We start from the raw sequence: 17,823 nt of genomic DNA on the forward strand, positions 1-17,823 counted from the left end.
GGTTTCTTCTATTTCCTCTATTGTTATTGGTCTGTTTAGGTTGTCTATATTCTCCTGACTCAATCTGGGCAGATCATAAGACTTAAGGAATTTATCTATGCCTTCACTATCTTCTATTTTATTGGAGTATAAGGACTCAAAATAATTTCTGATTATCTTCTGTATTTCTGAAGAATCTGTTGTGATATTGCCTTTTTCATCCCGTATGCTAGTAATTTGGGTTCTCTCTCTTCTTCTCTTCGTTAGCATGGCTAAGGGTCTGTCAATTTTATTTATTTTTTCAAAGAACCAACTTTTTGTTTTGTCAATTTTTTCAATTGTTTCTTTTGTTTCAATTTCATTAATTTCAGCTCTGATTTCAATTATTTCTTGCCTTCTACTTCTTTTGCTGTTGTTTTTCTCTTCTTTTTCTAGGATTTTGAGATGAAGTATGAGATCATTTATTTGTTGGTTTTTTCTTTTTTTGAGGAATTAACTCCAAGCAATGAATTTTCCTCTTAGAACTGCTTTCAGTTTGTCCCATAGATTCCGATATGTTGTGTCTGTGTTTTCATTTAACTCTAGGAAGTTTTTAATTTCCTCCTTGATGTCTTCTAAAACCCATTGATCATTCAGCAAACTATTGTTCATTCTCCAAGTGATGCTTGATTTTATCTTCCTACTTTTATCATTGATTTTCAGTTTCATTCCATTGTGATCAGATAAGATGCATGGTATTATCTCTACCCCTTTATATTGTCTAAGAGTTGCCCTGTGACATAATATATGGTCTATTTTTGAGAAGGTTCCATGTGCTGCTGAGAAAAAAGTGTAACTACTTGATGTTGGGTCGTATAGTCTATATATGTCAATTAAGTCTAGGTTGTTAATTGTGTTATTGAGTTCTATAGTTTCCTTATTTAACTTTTGTTTGGAAGATCTGTCCAGTGGTGAGAGAGGTGTGTTGAAGTCTCCCATGCTTATTGTATGGTGGTCTATTAGACTCTTGAACTTGAGAAGAGTTTGCTTGATGAACACAGCTGCACCATTATTTGGGGCATATATATTTATGATTGTTATGTCTTGTTGGTGTATGGTTCCCTTGAGCAGTATGACTTGTCCTTCTTTATCCCTTTTGATTAACTTTGGCTTGAAATCTATTTTATTAGATATGAGTATGGCCACTCCTGCTTGTTTCTGCAGTCCATATGAGTGGTATGATTTTTCCCAACCTTTCACCTTCAGTCTATGAATATCTTTTCCTATCAGATGCGTCTCCTGTAGGCAGCATATTGTTGGGTCTTGTTTTGTGATCCATTCTGCTAGGCTGTGTCTCTTGAGTGGTGAGTTTAAGCCATTAACATTTATTATTGAGATATGGTTTGAGATATGAGTTATTATTGAGATATGGTTTGTTCTTCTAGCCATATTTATTTATTGATGTTACTAAACCTGATTTGTTATCCTCTTTGACTACTTTCCCCCCTTTACTGTCCTACCTCCCATTGTTGGTTTTCATTGTTATTTTCCATTTCCTCTTCCTGTAATGTTTTGCCAAGGATTTTTTGAAGAGATGGTTTTCTAGCTGCGAATTCTTTTAACTTTTGTTTATCGTTTAAGGTTTTAATTTCATCTTCTATCCTGAAGCTTAATTTTGCCGGATACACGATTCTTGGTTGGAACCCATTTTCTTTCAGTGTTTGAAATATGTTATTCCAGGATCTTCTAGCTTTCAGAGTCTGTGTTGAGAGATCAGCTGTTATCCTGATTGGTTTACCCCTAAATGTAATCTGCTTTCTTTCTCTTGCAGCTTTTAAAATTCTCTCCTTATTCTGTATGTTGGACATCTTCATTATAATGTGTCTAGGTGTGGATCTCCTATGATTTTGCACGTTCGGCGTCCTGTAGGCTTCTAGGATTTGGGATTCTGTCTCATTCTTCAAGTCTGGGAAGTTTTCTCCTTTATTTCACTGAATAGACTGTTTATTCCTTTGGTATGGAGCTCTGTGCCTTCCTGTATCCCAATGACTCTTAAATTTGGTCTTTTGATATTGTCCCATAATTCTTGGATGTTCTGCTCATGGTTTCTTAGCAGACTTGGTGAGCTGTCTATGTTCTTTTCCAGTTGAAATACTTTGTCTTCATTGTCTGATGTTCTCTCTTCTAAGTGATCTACCCTGCTGGTAGTATTCTCAATTGAGTTTTTAAGTTGGTTTATTGTTTCCTGCATTTCTAGGATTTCTATTTGTTTGTTTTTTATTACCTCTATCTCCCTGTGAAATTGATCTTTTACTTCCTGGATTTGTTTGTCAATGTGATTTTTCATTGTCTGATTTTTCATTGTCTCATGTCTTCCTTGAGACTCCAGATAATCTGAAGCATATGTATATCCTGAACTCTTTATCTGACATTCCATCTGTTGCAGCTATTACCTCTTCTAATGTTGAGTTGACCTGCATTGCTTGTGGTCCTTTCTTTCCTTGTCTTTTCATACTGCTCGCGTTTCTTTCTGCTTGGTGCAACTGTTGTGTTTTTGAAATTTACCCCCTATTTATTTATATTGCTCTTGTATAGTTGGGGAGTCTCCCTTGCAGGGCGGGTAGTGGCTATGCTCCTCCTCTAATTAGGGTGATCTGTCTACCACGCTGATCGGTCGCAGGTCTGCCCCCCTGCGGGCACGGGTGGCGGCTTTGCTCTGCCCCCACTCCAATTGTGGTAACGTAACTACCACGCCCTGGGGTCGTTGGTCCTGATCTGGATGTGGGTGGCGGCTCTGCTGGGTCCCCACTCCAATTGGTGTGACGCGTCTACCATGCTGGAAGGCCTCTAGGCCGGTGGGTCGCAGTTCTGCACAGCCCCCACTCCCAATGGGGGTACCTGACTACCTCTCCAATGGGTCGCTGAGCCCCCTCCGGACCTGGTCGGCGTCCCTGCTCCACCCCCACTCCAACCAGTGTGACGCGACTGCCTCGGTGTTACGTGTCCACCACGCTGGCAAGCTACCTGGCCTGTCTTTCCAGTGGGGCACAGGTATCATTGCTCCCCCGCTCTGGCACCTTGCCGCTCCCCAGTGCGCGCCACAGACTCCAGCCGCGGGGCGATTGCCTATCAGGCTATGCGACCCTCCGTGCGGAGAAATGGAGCTCCCGCAGTCGAACTTCGCACGATGGAAATCTGTCCACTAGATTCTGGAGCACCTCAATTTCACTGGAAATTCCCTACACAATAGCCTTCAGGTGATTCACATCATCTTTCTCCTGCTCAGTGACGCGGCGCACTGGGGTGATGCACTCCCTTCGCTGCCATCTTCCCTCCTCAGGACTTGACTTCTGCACCCGCCACGGTGCCACCTGTGGAGCCGGGTAGCTGTGGCCGCGTGGTTAGGAACCAGGCGGGAGAGGCGGCTGTTCCCAGAGCGAGCGCCAGGCCTCCTGGGGGTGCCTGGATGGCGGAGGCCGACTGCCGGTTCGGGCGGGGCAGCCCAAGCCGCTCAGGGTGTCCGCCGCTTACAAAAGCGGCAGCTGGCTCCGGGACTTGACTTTTGCACCCGCCGTGGGGCCACCTGTGGAGCCGGGTAGCTGGGTAGCTGCGGCCGCGTGGTTAGGAACCGGGCGGGAGAGGCGGCTGTTCCCAGAGCGAGCGCTATGCCTCCCCGGGGGAGCCCGGATGGCAGAGGCCGACTGCCGGTTCGGGCGGGGCGGCCCAAGCCGCTCTGGGTGTCCGCCGCTTGCAAAAGCGACTGCTGGCTCCAGGACTTGACTTTTGCACCTGCAGAGGGGCTACCTGTGGAGCCGGGTAGCTGCGGCCGCGTGGTTAGGAACCAGGCGGGAGAAGCGGTTGCTCCCAGAGCGAGTGCTATGCCTCCCCGGGGAGCCCGGATGGCGGAGGCCGACTGCCGGTTCGGGCGGGGCGGCCCAAGCCGTTCCGGGTGTCCGCCGCTTGCAAAAGCGGTTGCTGGCTCCGGGACTTGACTTCTGCACCCACCGCGGGGCCACCTGTGTAACCAGGTAGCTGCGGCCGCGTAGTTAGGAACCGGGCGGGAGAGGCGGCTGTTCCCAGAGCGAGCGCTATGCCTCCTGGAGGAGCCTGGATGGCAGAGGCCGACTGCCGGTTCGGGATGGGCGGCCCAAGCCGTTCCGGGTGTCCACCGCTTGCAAAAGCGGTTGCTGGCTCCGGGACTTGACTTCTGCACCCGCTGCGGGGCCACCTGTGTAGTCGGGTAGCTGCGGCCGCGTGGTTAGGATCCGGGCGGGAGAAGCGGTTGCTCCCAGAGTGAGCGCTATGCCTCCCGGGGGAGCCCAGATGGCGGAGGCCGACTGCCGGTTCAGGCGGGACGGCCCAAGCCGTTCCGGGTGTCTGCCGCTTGCAATAGCGGGAGAAGCGGCTGTTCCCAGAGTGAGCGCTAGGCCTCCCGGGGGAGCCCGGATGGCAGAGGCCGACTGCCGGTTCGGGCAGGGTGGCCTAAGCCGTTCCAGGTGTCCGCCGCTTGCAAAAGCGGTTGCTGGCTCCGGGACTTGACTTCTGCACCCGCCGCGGGGCCACCTGTGTAGCCGGGTAGCTGCGGCCGCGTGGTTTGGAACCGGGCGGGAGAAGTGGTTGCTCCCAGAGCGAGCGCTATGCCTCCCGGGGGAGCCCAGATGGCGGAGGCCGACTGCCGGTTCAGGCGGGGCGGCCCAAGCCGTTCTGGGTGTCCGCCGCTTGCAAAAGCGGTTGCTGGCTCCGGGACTTGACTTCTGCACCCGCCGTAGGGCCACCTGTGTAGCCGGGTAGCTGATGGCTGCGGGACTAGACCTCTGTGCCCGAGTGGCCGTCCAAGATCCACTTCTCTGGGACAAACTGTCACTTCCAATAAACCTACCAGATCACAGCTGCTCTCCTCTTAAGGGAATTATGGTAGAAGTTCCTCCGTAGGTAGGCTGCAGCTGTTCAGATGGGTCTTTCTTATCCCGTTAAAGTGGAGACGTTGGAATCACTGCTTCCTCGCCGGCCGCCATGTTGGATCTCCTCAAAACAGCTTTATTGCAGATTAAATTTTATTATATACTTTAGATAAACTGCCCTCAGATTTATTTCACTGTGAGGATGTGGAAATTAAAGTTACAAGTTTTATCATTTAGATAAAGGAAATGTATGGGTAAGTTTTGGAAGAAGCTGATCATTAAAAGGAAAAGAAATAAGATGGAAACAAAAAGGCAAATTGCAAATGTGAAATAGATTATCTAACCATGTTAACTCCCAATCAGAAAAAATACATCAAACTATTATATTAGATTTTCTTTTGATTCTCTTCCTAGTTAAGAGTTTAGTTAGCTGATGGTATATTATATAGTTAATGCCTTTGTTATTGTTATTATTAAATCTATTTTTCTGCCCAGACTGTATTTTATCTCTTTTATAGCTTATTGGTGATGTCACCAGATGGTGTACCAAAGTAGAAATTCTGTGATAATTCAGTTTTGCTCATCTTTCACTGTGAAACATGATAGAATTGATTGAGACTAGTATCAAAATATAGGTGTCCTATGTCTTTAATCTATACACATTAGTTCTATCCTCTATTAAGAGGAAACAAAAGTTAAGTACATATTTTTCTAATGAATTCAGGAGACCAAAATTGTTTTACACATTCCTTTAGTCTCTTAGAGAAAACTAGTAAATATTTCTCAAATTGATTGTATGAATACTAAATATGTCTATACAAGTTTATAATTAGCTATTATTCAATTATGAAGGCAAAAGTTAATTTTTCCTATTAATAATATCTTACATATCCTCATTTTTACATTTGTTTCCAAATTCTTCCCAGTGTTTTACTCCCTTTACCATAAACTTAAAATACAAAATGAATTATGATTTTAACATTAATTGCACATCAAATCAAAAATGTCTGTCAGACAAATCAAAGATGTCTGTGAGAGTTTTATTCCTGAAGAAGTAAGAGAGGAGAAGCTGACCTTTGGGTACCAAGTTTATGGTTGTCACAACTGGGAACAAGTTTGGAACTATGTGTCCCTTAATTGCTCTATTTAAACATAATTTGACATTTCAGATGACTTTTAGGCTCAAATTATATATAAGCATAACTCATTGTCTAAAACTGTTTCTTTCTAGGCAAACAGGATTATAAAAAAACCAAACCTATTTTACGAGCAACCAAATTAAAAGCAGAAGCAAAGAAAACAGCAATAGGCATAAAGGTAGATAACTATTTGATAACTTTATAATTTCATATGTATATGCCATTTCATTTTCTAAAACTGGATTGCATAAACATTGAATTCTAAATGTTTTATGACATTTCAAAATCTAAACACCATGCCAGAATTGAAGAATTTTTGTAAAGAATTTAATTAATGGAAAACATCTTAGCCTGAGATTTTTTTTTTTTTTTGGTGGGGGGTAATGTCTTAAAATAAAACAATGTTTCATAAGTAAGCCGTTTTTCTTAAATTTGTAATATAATTTTTCTCTAACTACTATGTGTATTGCTCAAACATTTCAGTGATGTATGTGTCTTTAGTCAAAAACCCTTCTTTCTTTTTCAGTGAATTTATTTTTATAGTTGATTAAGGTATAGTTGTAATCATATATACTTAGATCATAAATACATATATATATAATTTTGTTATTTTGTTATTGTTGCCAGTATTCTATGTTGAAATTCTAATGATATTCCCAAACTTATCCTTTTAGAAAACCAGTTTATCTGCTTAAGAGGGATAAATGCAATTGAGAATGATGTTAACAGTTATTAATTCAACATGCTAGCACAATAAAGTTTCACAAAATTACATTTACATTATTGCTTATGTTATATATTTTTTGGCCAAGTACTAGAATTGAGGTAAACTAACTAGAAAAATTAATTTGGCAGTCTTACTACCAAATGTGTAAAATAATAAATGACCAGTACATATATTTTATTTAAATATTAAAATGTTAAAAGGAGATTTTGGTTTTTATCTGGCAGATGAGAAATCAATTTTTCTAAGTTATAGCTTATAGCAAATGCCAAGGTATTACTACCAAGCTGTAACAGCTGTTGAACTGCCAGATGATATATTTGGTTGTCTTCCAGAATTTGCTATTATGATCACAAAACACTGCCTTCTTTTTGCTTCTGATTGCTGATTTTGATCAAGCATTGCCATGTGATGTGGTATGTTTTCACAACACAGTCTCCTCAGTTAGTGCTATGTGTCAGTTTTTAATGAAAAAAATATCTTTTTGTTGAAAAGAGAAATTAATCTTTTGAAGAGTTTTTCTAATTTCATATGAAATTTCATTCATCCTTTAAAATATTTCAATGACATGACTTTTCTAAAATCAATGCTTAGATTTTTATTTTACGTTTCGTTACTTGATGATTATCTATTCTATTAAGATCCTTTTGTCATTGTCTTTCAGGGAAGTATGTCACTTACTTTTATCCTTCACAGTGCAGTGGAGTTTTTGTTTATTCACTTGTCAGGAAAATTCTGGTGTAACAAAATTCATTTGTGTAAAAGTTTAATTAGCAGTTATATATTAGGAATTGAGAAATAGTGCAGCCATTCAATTATTTGTATTTTACTCTTTTATACACATCCTTTTTTTCCCATTTGCTTGATAATTTTTGTTATTTTTTTACTTTGGAGAAATAATTATGATCCCAGTATGAGCTTAAACCTCCTTTATAATACAATTATCCAATGTCCCTTTAAAAACAATATAAAATTTATCTTCAAAAATGTCTTAATTTTAGCTTTATGAATGTTTATTCTTAGACTTCATTTACAATTTAAGGTATATACAGAAGAGTTTTTGACATCAGAACATAACTCCTTTTTAATAAGCTAGCATATCATTTTGATTTGTAAGCCTGTTGAAAACAAAGACCTTAACTTTAAATATTGTTTACTTAGCTTGAAAATTTATGTGAAGAGAGCCCATTAAGATGATATGAAACTTTTTAGAATCAGAACCATGAAGGTGTTTTACATTTCAAATCTGGCATACTAATTAGTTTGCCCTGTCAAATTTTGATTGCCTTGTCATTTTGGCATAGGATTTTAAATAACGAAATTTCTTTTAGCAATTGCCATTTAATGCTTTTTAATTTCCCTAGTGAGTGATTTTATCCATATTGATAATGTCAGAGAAGCAACTAAAGACTAATGAACATCAAACATGTTTGACTCTTATCTAGTTGATAGAGAATGACCATAATATTATACTATTTTATCACTTTACTACTTATTCCTTTGAATGAATCATAGTTTTACACTTAAATAATTTGAATCTACAGAGAGTATGAACAGGTGCATGAAATAGAAAAATAACACCAATGACAACAACACTGAACGTATGATGAGGCAGGCTTGGATCACATCTTTTTTGGCCCTTTCTATTGCCATGGTCTAGCTAAGTCTAGGCTGCAAGTTTGTAAACTGGAGATTATGCCATTTACCCCATATAATGTTGTCCAAAGAATTAATATTGCAGTATAAACATCAAGCACTGAACTTAGCACATGGAAGTAATTTATGAATAGTTAGCTGACTGAGAAAATACATGTTAGAATTAATAATATCTAGTTTGTATAAATAAGACTTCCCTAAAATGTTTTCCAGTGGCCTTCCCTTACTTAAACTATTTCTGCATTATGTGGTTCTATCATATATTAGGAAATGTTGTCAGATTTGTTGTGGGGATAGTATTATGGATTAGTGTTGTAATGATTTAAAAGCATTACAGAATTTTAGTATCCTTTGTATAAAGATTATATAAATATTACTCAAACCATGATGTATTGAGAAATTACTGTAAGTATCATAATATTGTAAAATCTATGGAAAGGAAAATGAGTAAGTCATGATTTTCTTGAAAGAACTTAGACAAGAAATCACTTACATATTTTAAGTATCACATTAAATCAAGAGTACTGATGCAAATCACAGTATAGAGATATAAAGAATTATACAATAGAGCCTTTTATGTTTTTAATGTTTTTTGTAAATAGACATTTAATAATAGAAAATGTTTTGGGGGAAGAGTTAATGTTTTCAGCATAACGTATGAATAGATTGTGTTAAAATCTATAACTAATTTACAATTGAGAAGTCATTCACTTCTTGTGTCTTACAAATGTAAATAAAATGTACTACATTATGACACAGTAATAAAATAATAAAAACTGTGGGGTTGAAATGAATGCCATCTAAAAATATTTGCATAACTATATTTGCTATTTAGTTGCTGTTCAATTAGAAGATTATGTTTTAAGAATTACAGCGCCACTAAAAATTTTTTTAGAATGCAAATATCTGTGATTCCTAGCATGTTGAAGGAAAAGAATCTAAAATTTTTAGTTAATTTGCTGTTTAAAAGGTTTATTCAAGAGGCACAATCATAAAAAAAATAAAGATCAAAGTTTTGCTACATAAATAAAATATTCAGTGTTAACCAAATCCTGCCAACAACCCCTTGAGATGAGCAGCTTGAAATGTTACATTTGTTCTTTTTTGTTATTTCTGAATTAAAGCTAAAAATGGCCAAGGGGCAGGGAATTCATAAATGCCTATCAGTCTTTTAAATTATGGTTAGAGTCATCAGCATCCTCAAAGCATTATTCTCAAATTTCATAATTTTTTGATCCCCACCCCCAAACTTTTTCCTGTACGTGCTTGTCTCCTCAACAAATCTTTGGACATTTTGAAGAAAATTATTTGTTCTACCTCCCCACCCAATGTTTCTAAACCATCCCATGCCATATGTAGAATAGACATAATTGAATTAATGGATTTTCTGAAGTTGTATTCTATGAATAGCGTCTGTTTTCTATCCTTAAATTTCTTTTTCATTCCTCTGGATATCCTGGAAGTATACTGTAACAATAAATCAGAGTTATTTTAAGAACGAGAGTTAAAAAGCAGCAATTAAAGTTGATTATCAATAAGATGAGAAACATGGCCTCCAATCAAGAATAAAAACTTCATTTTTGCATTAAGCTTGAGCAAATGAAATGGTGACTGCTGTTGATCAGTTTTGTTGTCCACTATACAGAACAGATGGAGTTTGCAGTTGTGTGTCACTTGTTTATTACATCCTCTTAAAATTAGTAGCTGTGTAACCAGATGGGTCTGGGAGCACAGCTGTGGATATAAGAAAATAAATGAAACCTGTCTGATGCTGCCATGCCCTTTTGAGATGCCAAAGTGTTCCAACTGTAACAAAGAAAAATTCACTTTCATTTGACATTATATTGATATATCAGATTTTAAAAACCAAGTCTTAAAAAAATTGACACCGAGTTTTTCAACCTCACAATTTTTATTATTTATTTTCATAGCTTGGATATGTAAATAAATTTAATTATGAACCTAAAACTCTGCATAAAATTATCTATTTGTAATCTCAACATTCAGATGAAAATTCCATGTTGATTATAAACAAAATTGATTTTAATGTTTTTAAAGTTTATTAAGTAGCATATTATTTTATGTTCTTATGAGATGTAAAATCTATTCATGTGAATGCAAATAAATTGCTTTTCCATAAAACAATGAGAGTTAAAGGATATGCTACAAAAGTGAAAAAAAGAAAGGAATATCAGGTCCAGCATTCTATTTGTGCCTTTTTGTTGTTGTTGTTAAGCCAAATGACATATTAATATTGAGAAAGTTTTCTTATAATACATACACACATACTTTTTGAGAACGAATATGACTTTTATAATATATATGGTAAAAATTTTGGTTATTTAATGTAGTTGATTAATGTAATCACCAAATTATTCAATGAAATATCTAGTACCATGCTACACAGTTGTGACAGATTGTACTATATCTTGCTTCAGGAGCTGAGTACCAAGTTTTTGATCACCCACAAGATAAGCTAAAAGATTTAATAGTTAAAATTTAAAATTTGAACAAGGTAATTATTGAGGATATATATAGATACATAATTTAGAACCTGGTTATAATAGCCATTTTTCCCATTAAAAATGGAATGATAAATTTTTTAAAAATTGTATGTGCAAATGCTATGACTAATAGCAAATATAATTGAAGCAACAAATGAAGTTAAACATACTCAAATAGAGAAACAGATAAACTGTATAGGCACAAAGTACATTGCTTGTGTCCAACATTTTGATATATAAACTATGAAAAGTTATCAAAACAATTTTTAATTTTACTATTAGGAAAAATACTAGGTTAACTAAAAGTAATAATATTTGAAATGACTCACCCACTGATGTACTTGCCATTGAAATGGGTTCTGACATGGGCAAAATAAGTTTCTTTATTTAATGGCAAAAAGTGTTGAACAAAAAGAATGTGATTATTAGATTCAAATGATTCATTCCACACAGTGGAATAATACAGTTATTTTATCTAATGAAACTTATGACATTAACCAGTCTCTCTCCATCAATTTTAAGTCTGCTTTTTTTTCTTCCCTAGGAAGTTGGCCTTGTACTTGCAGCTATATTGGCCCTCCTGCTGGCTTTCTATGCTTTCTTTTATCTCAGACTGTCCACGGATGTTGAGCCTGATCTGGACCCAGATGAAGATTAGCTGAGCAGCAATCAATATTTGAAAGGAAAATAATTTTATAAAAGCACCCACTGGGACCAACACTTTCTAACGTACTGAAACTACAACATCTTCAGTATTTTCTTTTGTTACTTTTAGTTTGCTGAAATAGCTTTTTAAAATAGTTGTATAGGATATCAAGAAAAGAACCTTATGTAGCAATGTAGTATAATGTAGGCTACCAGATACATTTATAAATCTGTCAGTTTTGACAGGCTCCCTATACATGTTGCATTTAGATAAAATGGATAACATCCAAGTTTTCAGATGTCTTACCTAACTTACATGTATAGCTTCATCACTTACAGATTATTTAATGTGTTTTTGTTCTATATACATCATAGGTAAAAGTATGTATCCTAATCTACAGGAACATACTCAAATCACATTCAGAACCTAAGAAAGATCGAGAAGTCATGGGAAATTTTTCTCTTACAAAGAAATCCTGCTTTCTTTCCAGGCATATTTTATATCATTAGAGAGACTATCTGCACATACATCTACAGTAATCTTTTCCTTCTTTGCCAACTGTTCAGTGCACATGTGCTCCGTCAGAAATGGCACCTGGATGACAGAAGCTCAAAGAGTCACATATGTCTCTAAAATAGAGTTCCTTCCCTCTTGGGCTGCCTGAACTGGTGTAAATAGAAAGTTCGGTTGATCTTGATTTTAATTAACTTATTACTCTATTAATACAAACTTGGAATTCTATTTTAATTATGTTGTTCTGGCTGCCTGCAGTATCAGTTTGCCCTTCTTGTTAGAGAGATATGTAACAATCTGTCATTTAATTGTGCAGTCTTTTTCACAGCACAGAATAGCAGAAGTCTTATCTACTCAGAATCATTTTCTTGGGTTGTGTCCTAAATCTGAAAAACACAAAGTTGTTTTCCAAATTTACATTTTATCTTTTAAGAGTTAATCAATTAGAATTTTTTAGGGAAAATAAATAATAGAAGAAAATATGTACCTCATAATACTCTCATGTAGTTTCTTTTTATATAAACTTTTCAATGTATTTTCCACTCGTTGGAGCATAATGACTAGGCTATTCAACTTTTTTGATAATCAAATTTTACTACATTTTAAAAAGACATGAAAACATAAAGCTTAGAAAAATGGAAATTATATATCCATAGAAGAGTTGTTAACTACTACCTTATATAAAAATACATAGAAAATAGATATTTTGAGATATCTGCATAATGTATTTCATAGTGTACACATGGTATTTATGAAGAATAAATACAGTATTCAGATTGTTTTCATAGTGGCCAAGAGACAAAAGTTTTGATAAATACCCTAGGAATATTATGGCTTTATAAGAATTTCTTAAAGAACATATCTTTGGTACTTTTGCAAAAAGTTGAATATGACAGTGTAACATTATGCTCTGTAGAGTTTTTTAAAGTAGCATAATTTATTTCATCAGTGTGAAAACAGCCAAAGGTTCCAATATCCTCACAGATCATTTATGCCAAACATCTGAGGACAAAATTTAGCCAGTGTTATTTACTGGATTCTTCTCTTGAACTCACAAACTCAAGAGACAGACCAAGAGTTCTTATATCCTCACCACAGTGGACCAATCCAAGTGGCATTTTTAGGAAAGGTTGCAGCATTTTATGCCATGTGGTATGTCTGTTCGCAAAGTGGGAGGCAAGGGAATATCCAAGCTGGCATTTTGGATATGATGGGCCTTTTACTTTCCTGACTGACATGCCACATGTCAAGAAATACTGCTTTCCTCTACTCCCATCACATTTACGTGAACAATTTTCATTTAGTTATTTCCCTCCCATATGGTGTTAAAAACAGTCATATTAAATAAAGATTATTCCTGGTTTTCAGTTTTAATTTAAATGAGAAGATATGTAATAATTACTTATTAGCTACCCATACAAGTGAGATATTAACAGGGTTTACAGTATTTAAAATAGATAATTATGTTTTTGGAAATGTTTGAAAATTTATCATATTGAGAAAAACTACCATTCTGTTCTATTCATGAGGTGTTCTTTTGGGGGGAAATGATAGTAATACATGTTAGCCTAAATATACTGTAAATATAGGCAAATTTTATTGCCCAGTGTTATTGATACCTAAGTCAATAGCTAGTACATTTGTATGACTGATTGATTTATGATGACCTCAGAAAACCATACATCCAAAAGGTTTAAAGCTTTGATTTTAGAAAATAGCAGGTAACATGAGATGATATATGTTTACACAACAGTTTTTGTGAAATACAAATTTTGTGAACTCACATTACCTGGGAAGCAGCCAATACTGTAAAGAGAAATCCCAGATTGAAAGTCTGGTTTGAATCTTTGAAGACAGAAAGGTGATATCTTTTGCTGTTTCAGGAGATTGCACTTTTGAAAAGTGAGTGGTATTTGGCAGAAATCTGAGACTGGCATCAAACATATTTTAGACAGGTTATTTTCCCTCCAATAATTTACTGCTTGGAATAATTCAGAAGACAAAAACAGAAAAAAATTATAATGACTTTTCAGAATGTTCAAATCTATTTATTAACATACTCTGCAGAATAGATTTCCAACCAATGCTGGAAATATAGCCTATGAAATACTGTGAATGAAGTATGAAGAGTTGCTGGTTCTTATTTTTCATGTAAGTTTAGACAAGGGTAAATAATGTATAAATTATCTGAGGGGAAATATTGTAAAAATCTAACCTCATCTAGTATTTCTTTTAAAACTATTTCAACAAAAATGTAGGATTGATGGTTATTTTAAGGGAGCAAAATATATAAAGAGTATCTCTTACCGGTTTTTCATAAAGACAGAAGAAATGTTCTCATCCCAACTGATGATTGTAAGATCTAAAATATCTTCTTACTCATTTCTGTCCAATAGCATAATAATCTGCACATAAATTTAATAAATGCATGTTAAAATTTAAGCTAATGTATTTTAGTTCTGAGTCTAGATTTCTTGATGTACAGATGATCCGAAATTTTTTAATTTAATAAATAAAATTTAAACATCATAATATTGATCAACAGCATTTAGCATTTATGAACTTTGGTTGTATTGCGATACATATTTTTATATCTACAAATATAGGTCTTGTTTTCATTCTGATTCTCTTGAAAATTAAGATAACTAGCCTTAAGGTTACTACAAAATAGAAACATTGTTTTGTCTAGTAAATCAAGTATGCATATTTATTTAAAAACATGCTAAATGTTTGAATTCAACTTAGCATGCGTCTTCTCTCCAAATGAAAATAAATCTAAAATTTTATTATAATGTTTATATGAATATTAAAGCATTTGCAGGTTCTAAAAGTATATAATCAATGATAATTCAATAGAGTGACTACTGCTTTGACTGAGTTTCAGAAATCAACTTTTTGAAATTAAAACTTATTCAATTTTAATGTATTTCATCATAACATAAGGTTCTTGAACTAGAAACTACCTAAGATAATTTTATATTCTCTCCTTAACAACAGTTAGACTTCTTTACACTTACCTGAGGCTTCTCTGAGAAGATTCCTACCCCTTCTCCCTTAGCAGCACTGCCTTCTTTTATTAGAATTACTCCAATGCAGTCTGGATAGAATGTGTTTGCTAGATTTTGTTCCTCTGACACCATATCTAGAATCAGTACAACCAACAATTAAAAAAAAATTTTTAAATGTAGCAGATGAATTCAGAACCCACAGGAACATTCTTATCATATTTTTGAGGTTTTGACTATAAAGGTAGGTATAGAGGGAACTTGGAGAGTCATGTAAAAAAATTATAGTAGTATGGAAATATCCATAGAAGATCAGTAATTCATTTAAAACAATTGAACTGCAGCCGTATTCAGCATAGTGTCTCCTTGTTATACATTTTTTTATCCTTAGCAACAGATATGAGATCCTTATTTCAAGAAAAATAAGATACTTTACATGCCAGAAGATTTTTTTTTTTGATGACAGTACCCCCTCCTATTCTTCATTTTTTAAAACAACAACCAAATTGGTAGGGAGGCAGCCAAAATTTGAGGTACCAATGCTTCTCGAACAGATGTCGCACCATTATTTTTTAGCTCGTTTAGATGAATAAACATGTTAAACTGTGAAGTATTACATTTTAGATTTTTTCATTAAAAAAAGAGACAATCTGTTTACTGTCCTAATTGAGACAACAATCCTTGTGGTTGCCAGTTTTGGCAGTCATAACAATGAACTATAAATATTTGGACCAATCAAGTAAATGGTGACTATAAAGGCTATAGCATGTGTAAAGTTCTGTTTTCACGGGCACCCCTCTTAGTATGGCATTTTTTTCTGACTTCTTCAAATACAATTGTTTGTGTGAAACTGAAGGTTCAAGATAAGCCTAAAAGAAATTGATTTCAATATCTAATTTCTTTCTAGTTTATCATCCCTTTTAGTGCTCAACTATCCATCTGCTAGTAACAAATTGCTTCTGCAGTTGCTCTATTGAATGTGACTAGGCAGGTCTTCATTGGATTGCCTTCTCTGTATGTCCCAGGGTACCACAAAATTCAGAGTTTTTTTTTTTTAATTTTACTTTTTTTCATATTTATAAAATGAGGTTAAAAGTATTTAAGTCTCAAATTGCAGAAATTAGTTTCTTTTTCAGATGAGGTTTTATGAACAAACATTGCTGGATGTAATGCTTGATAGAAAGACCTTGAGGAGATCATGTCTTAGCCTCTACTAGAATGGTTTACTTGAAACACCAGTGTGAGAGAGTTGGTAGACTAATGAGAAATAAACTATTGGTGATGCTAGTGCCGAACATTTGTGATCCATGCAGGGACTGTTCTTCCGTGCATCTTATTTGAGTGCTTCAGCTCCCTTCTCCAATTTTTCCTTTTTTACCCTGTCTCTCACTGTTCTGAGTTTGGGCAGTCCCTAAAGTTCTCTCCCTGTTGTTTTGAACCCCAGTGGTATTTTGGTGGATTAGCACTCTCTCCTACTTCATCGTATATTTTCCCTATTAACCATCTCTGCTCCTTTACTTACAATCATCACTGATCCTCATCTATTCTCCTCTCTCATTTTTAACTGCTTTCACTTTTATTGCTAATCTTTTGAATTACACAAAATAGAATAATACAATGACCTTCTATATAGCATCACCTATATAAACAGTCATAAAAGTTTGCCACCCTTATATGAATTTCCTCCATTTTTTATAACATGAAGTATTTTTAATTCTAGACATGGTGGCATTTTACCTGTAAATAAATCAATATGCTCTTTTAGCTGAGAAGAAAGTTGCTTTTTGTTTGCTTGTTTGTTTGATGTGTATTACCAGGAAGCCATTAGTTTTGCTAATCAAATTAAATACAATATCTTAATATCATCTAATACAAGTTAGTATAAAAATGTCCTTAATTGTTTCCAAAATAACTATTTACAATAGATTTTGAATCAAGGTTCATACTCCATTCAGTTTAACATTTCTTAAATTTCTTTTATTCTAAAACAAACCTTTTTATTTCATGCCATGGATTTACAGGTCCTTTAGAACGTAACAGTATTCTAGACTTGATCTTTTTCATCGTTTTCATTTTATTTCTCTATTTTCATGTTTTATTTTAACTTGCAATGAGGTCTTAAGCTAGATTAGCTCCAAACAGATTTTTTTGTTATTGTTACTTGTTTTTAAGCCAAGAGTATTTCACAGCAATTAATAAGGAACATAATATATCTGTTTATCTCACAGGATTTCTGAAATATATCTGTGAGTTCATGTAATAATAAACTGATTCTTGCCAAAATAAAGTTTCCTATTAATATTCTGTTTATATCTTTTAGCATCCATTCACAATTATTTCTAGAGCTATTATATCTTTTTGCATTGAAAAATGGCAATTTTCTGTCATTCCTTAAGTATTTATTACATGGAATTATTTTATTATTATAATCAAGATAGGATGTTTTTACATTGTTATATAATTGGAGACATTTATACAAGGTGTAATATCAAATCAGGGTTATAAGTATTTCCATCTCCTCAAATATTAATCATTTCTGTGTCTTAGGAATGTCACACTCTTTTAGTCATCATTTTCATCAATAGTTTCTGTACAGTGCTGCAGAAAATCAGAACTGATTCTTCTTTGTGTTTTAATGATCCTTATATGTCTTCTTTCCATCTTCCTACCTCCCTCTCCCTTCCAGTTTCTAGTGACTACTATGCCATTCCATTTATGTGGAATTATTAGATAAATCTTATCGATTTTTTGGTTACCCTAAAATGTACCTCGTACAG

General features: G+C 35.5%; 1 protein-coding gene across 1 annotated transcript in view; it reads left to right on the forward strand.

Moving 5' to 3' along the window:
• The window catches only part of Triqk (triple QxxK/R motif containing), an 80,603-nt gene extending 66,030 nt beyond the window's left edge, over positions 1–14,573 (forward strand). The window contains exons 4-5 of the mRNA XM_026383638.2: positions 6,091–6,176; positions 11,427–14,573. Of these exons, the coding sequence (XP_026239423.1) occupies positions 6,091–6,176; positions 11,427–11,540 (200 nt within the window). The 3' untranslated portion in view covers positions 11,541–14,573. The remainder of the gene's footprint in view (positions 1–6,090; positions 6,177–11,426) is intronic.
• Positions 14,574–17,823: the final 3,250 nt, after the last annotated feature.

Source organism: Urocitellus parryii, chromosome 7 (assembly GCF_045843805.1).
Source record: "Urocitellus parryii isolate mUroPar1 chromosome 7, mUroPar1.hap1, whole genome shotgun sequence".
NCBI lineage: Eukaryota > Metazoa > Chordata > Mammalia > Rodentia > Sciuridae > Urocitellus > Urocitellus parryii.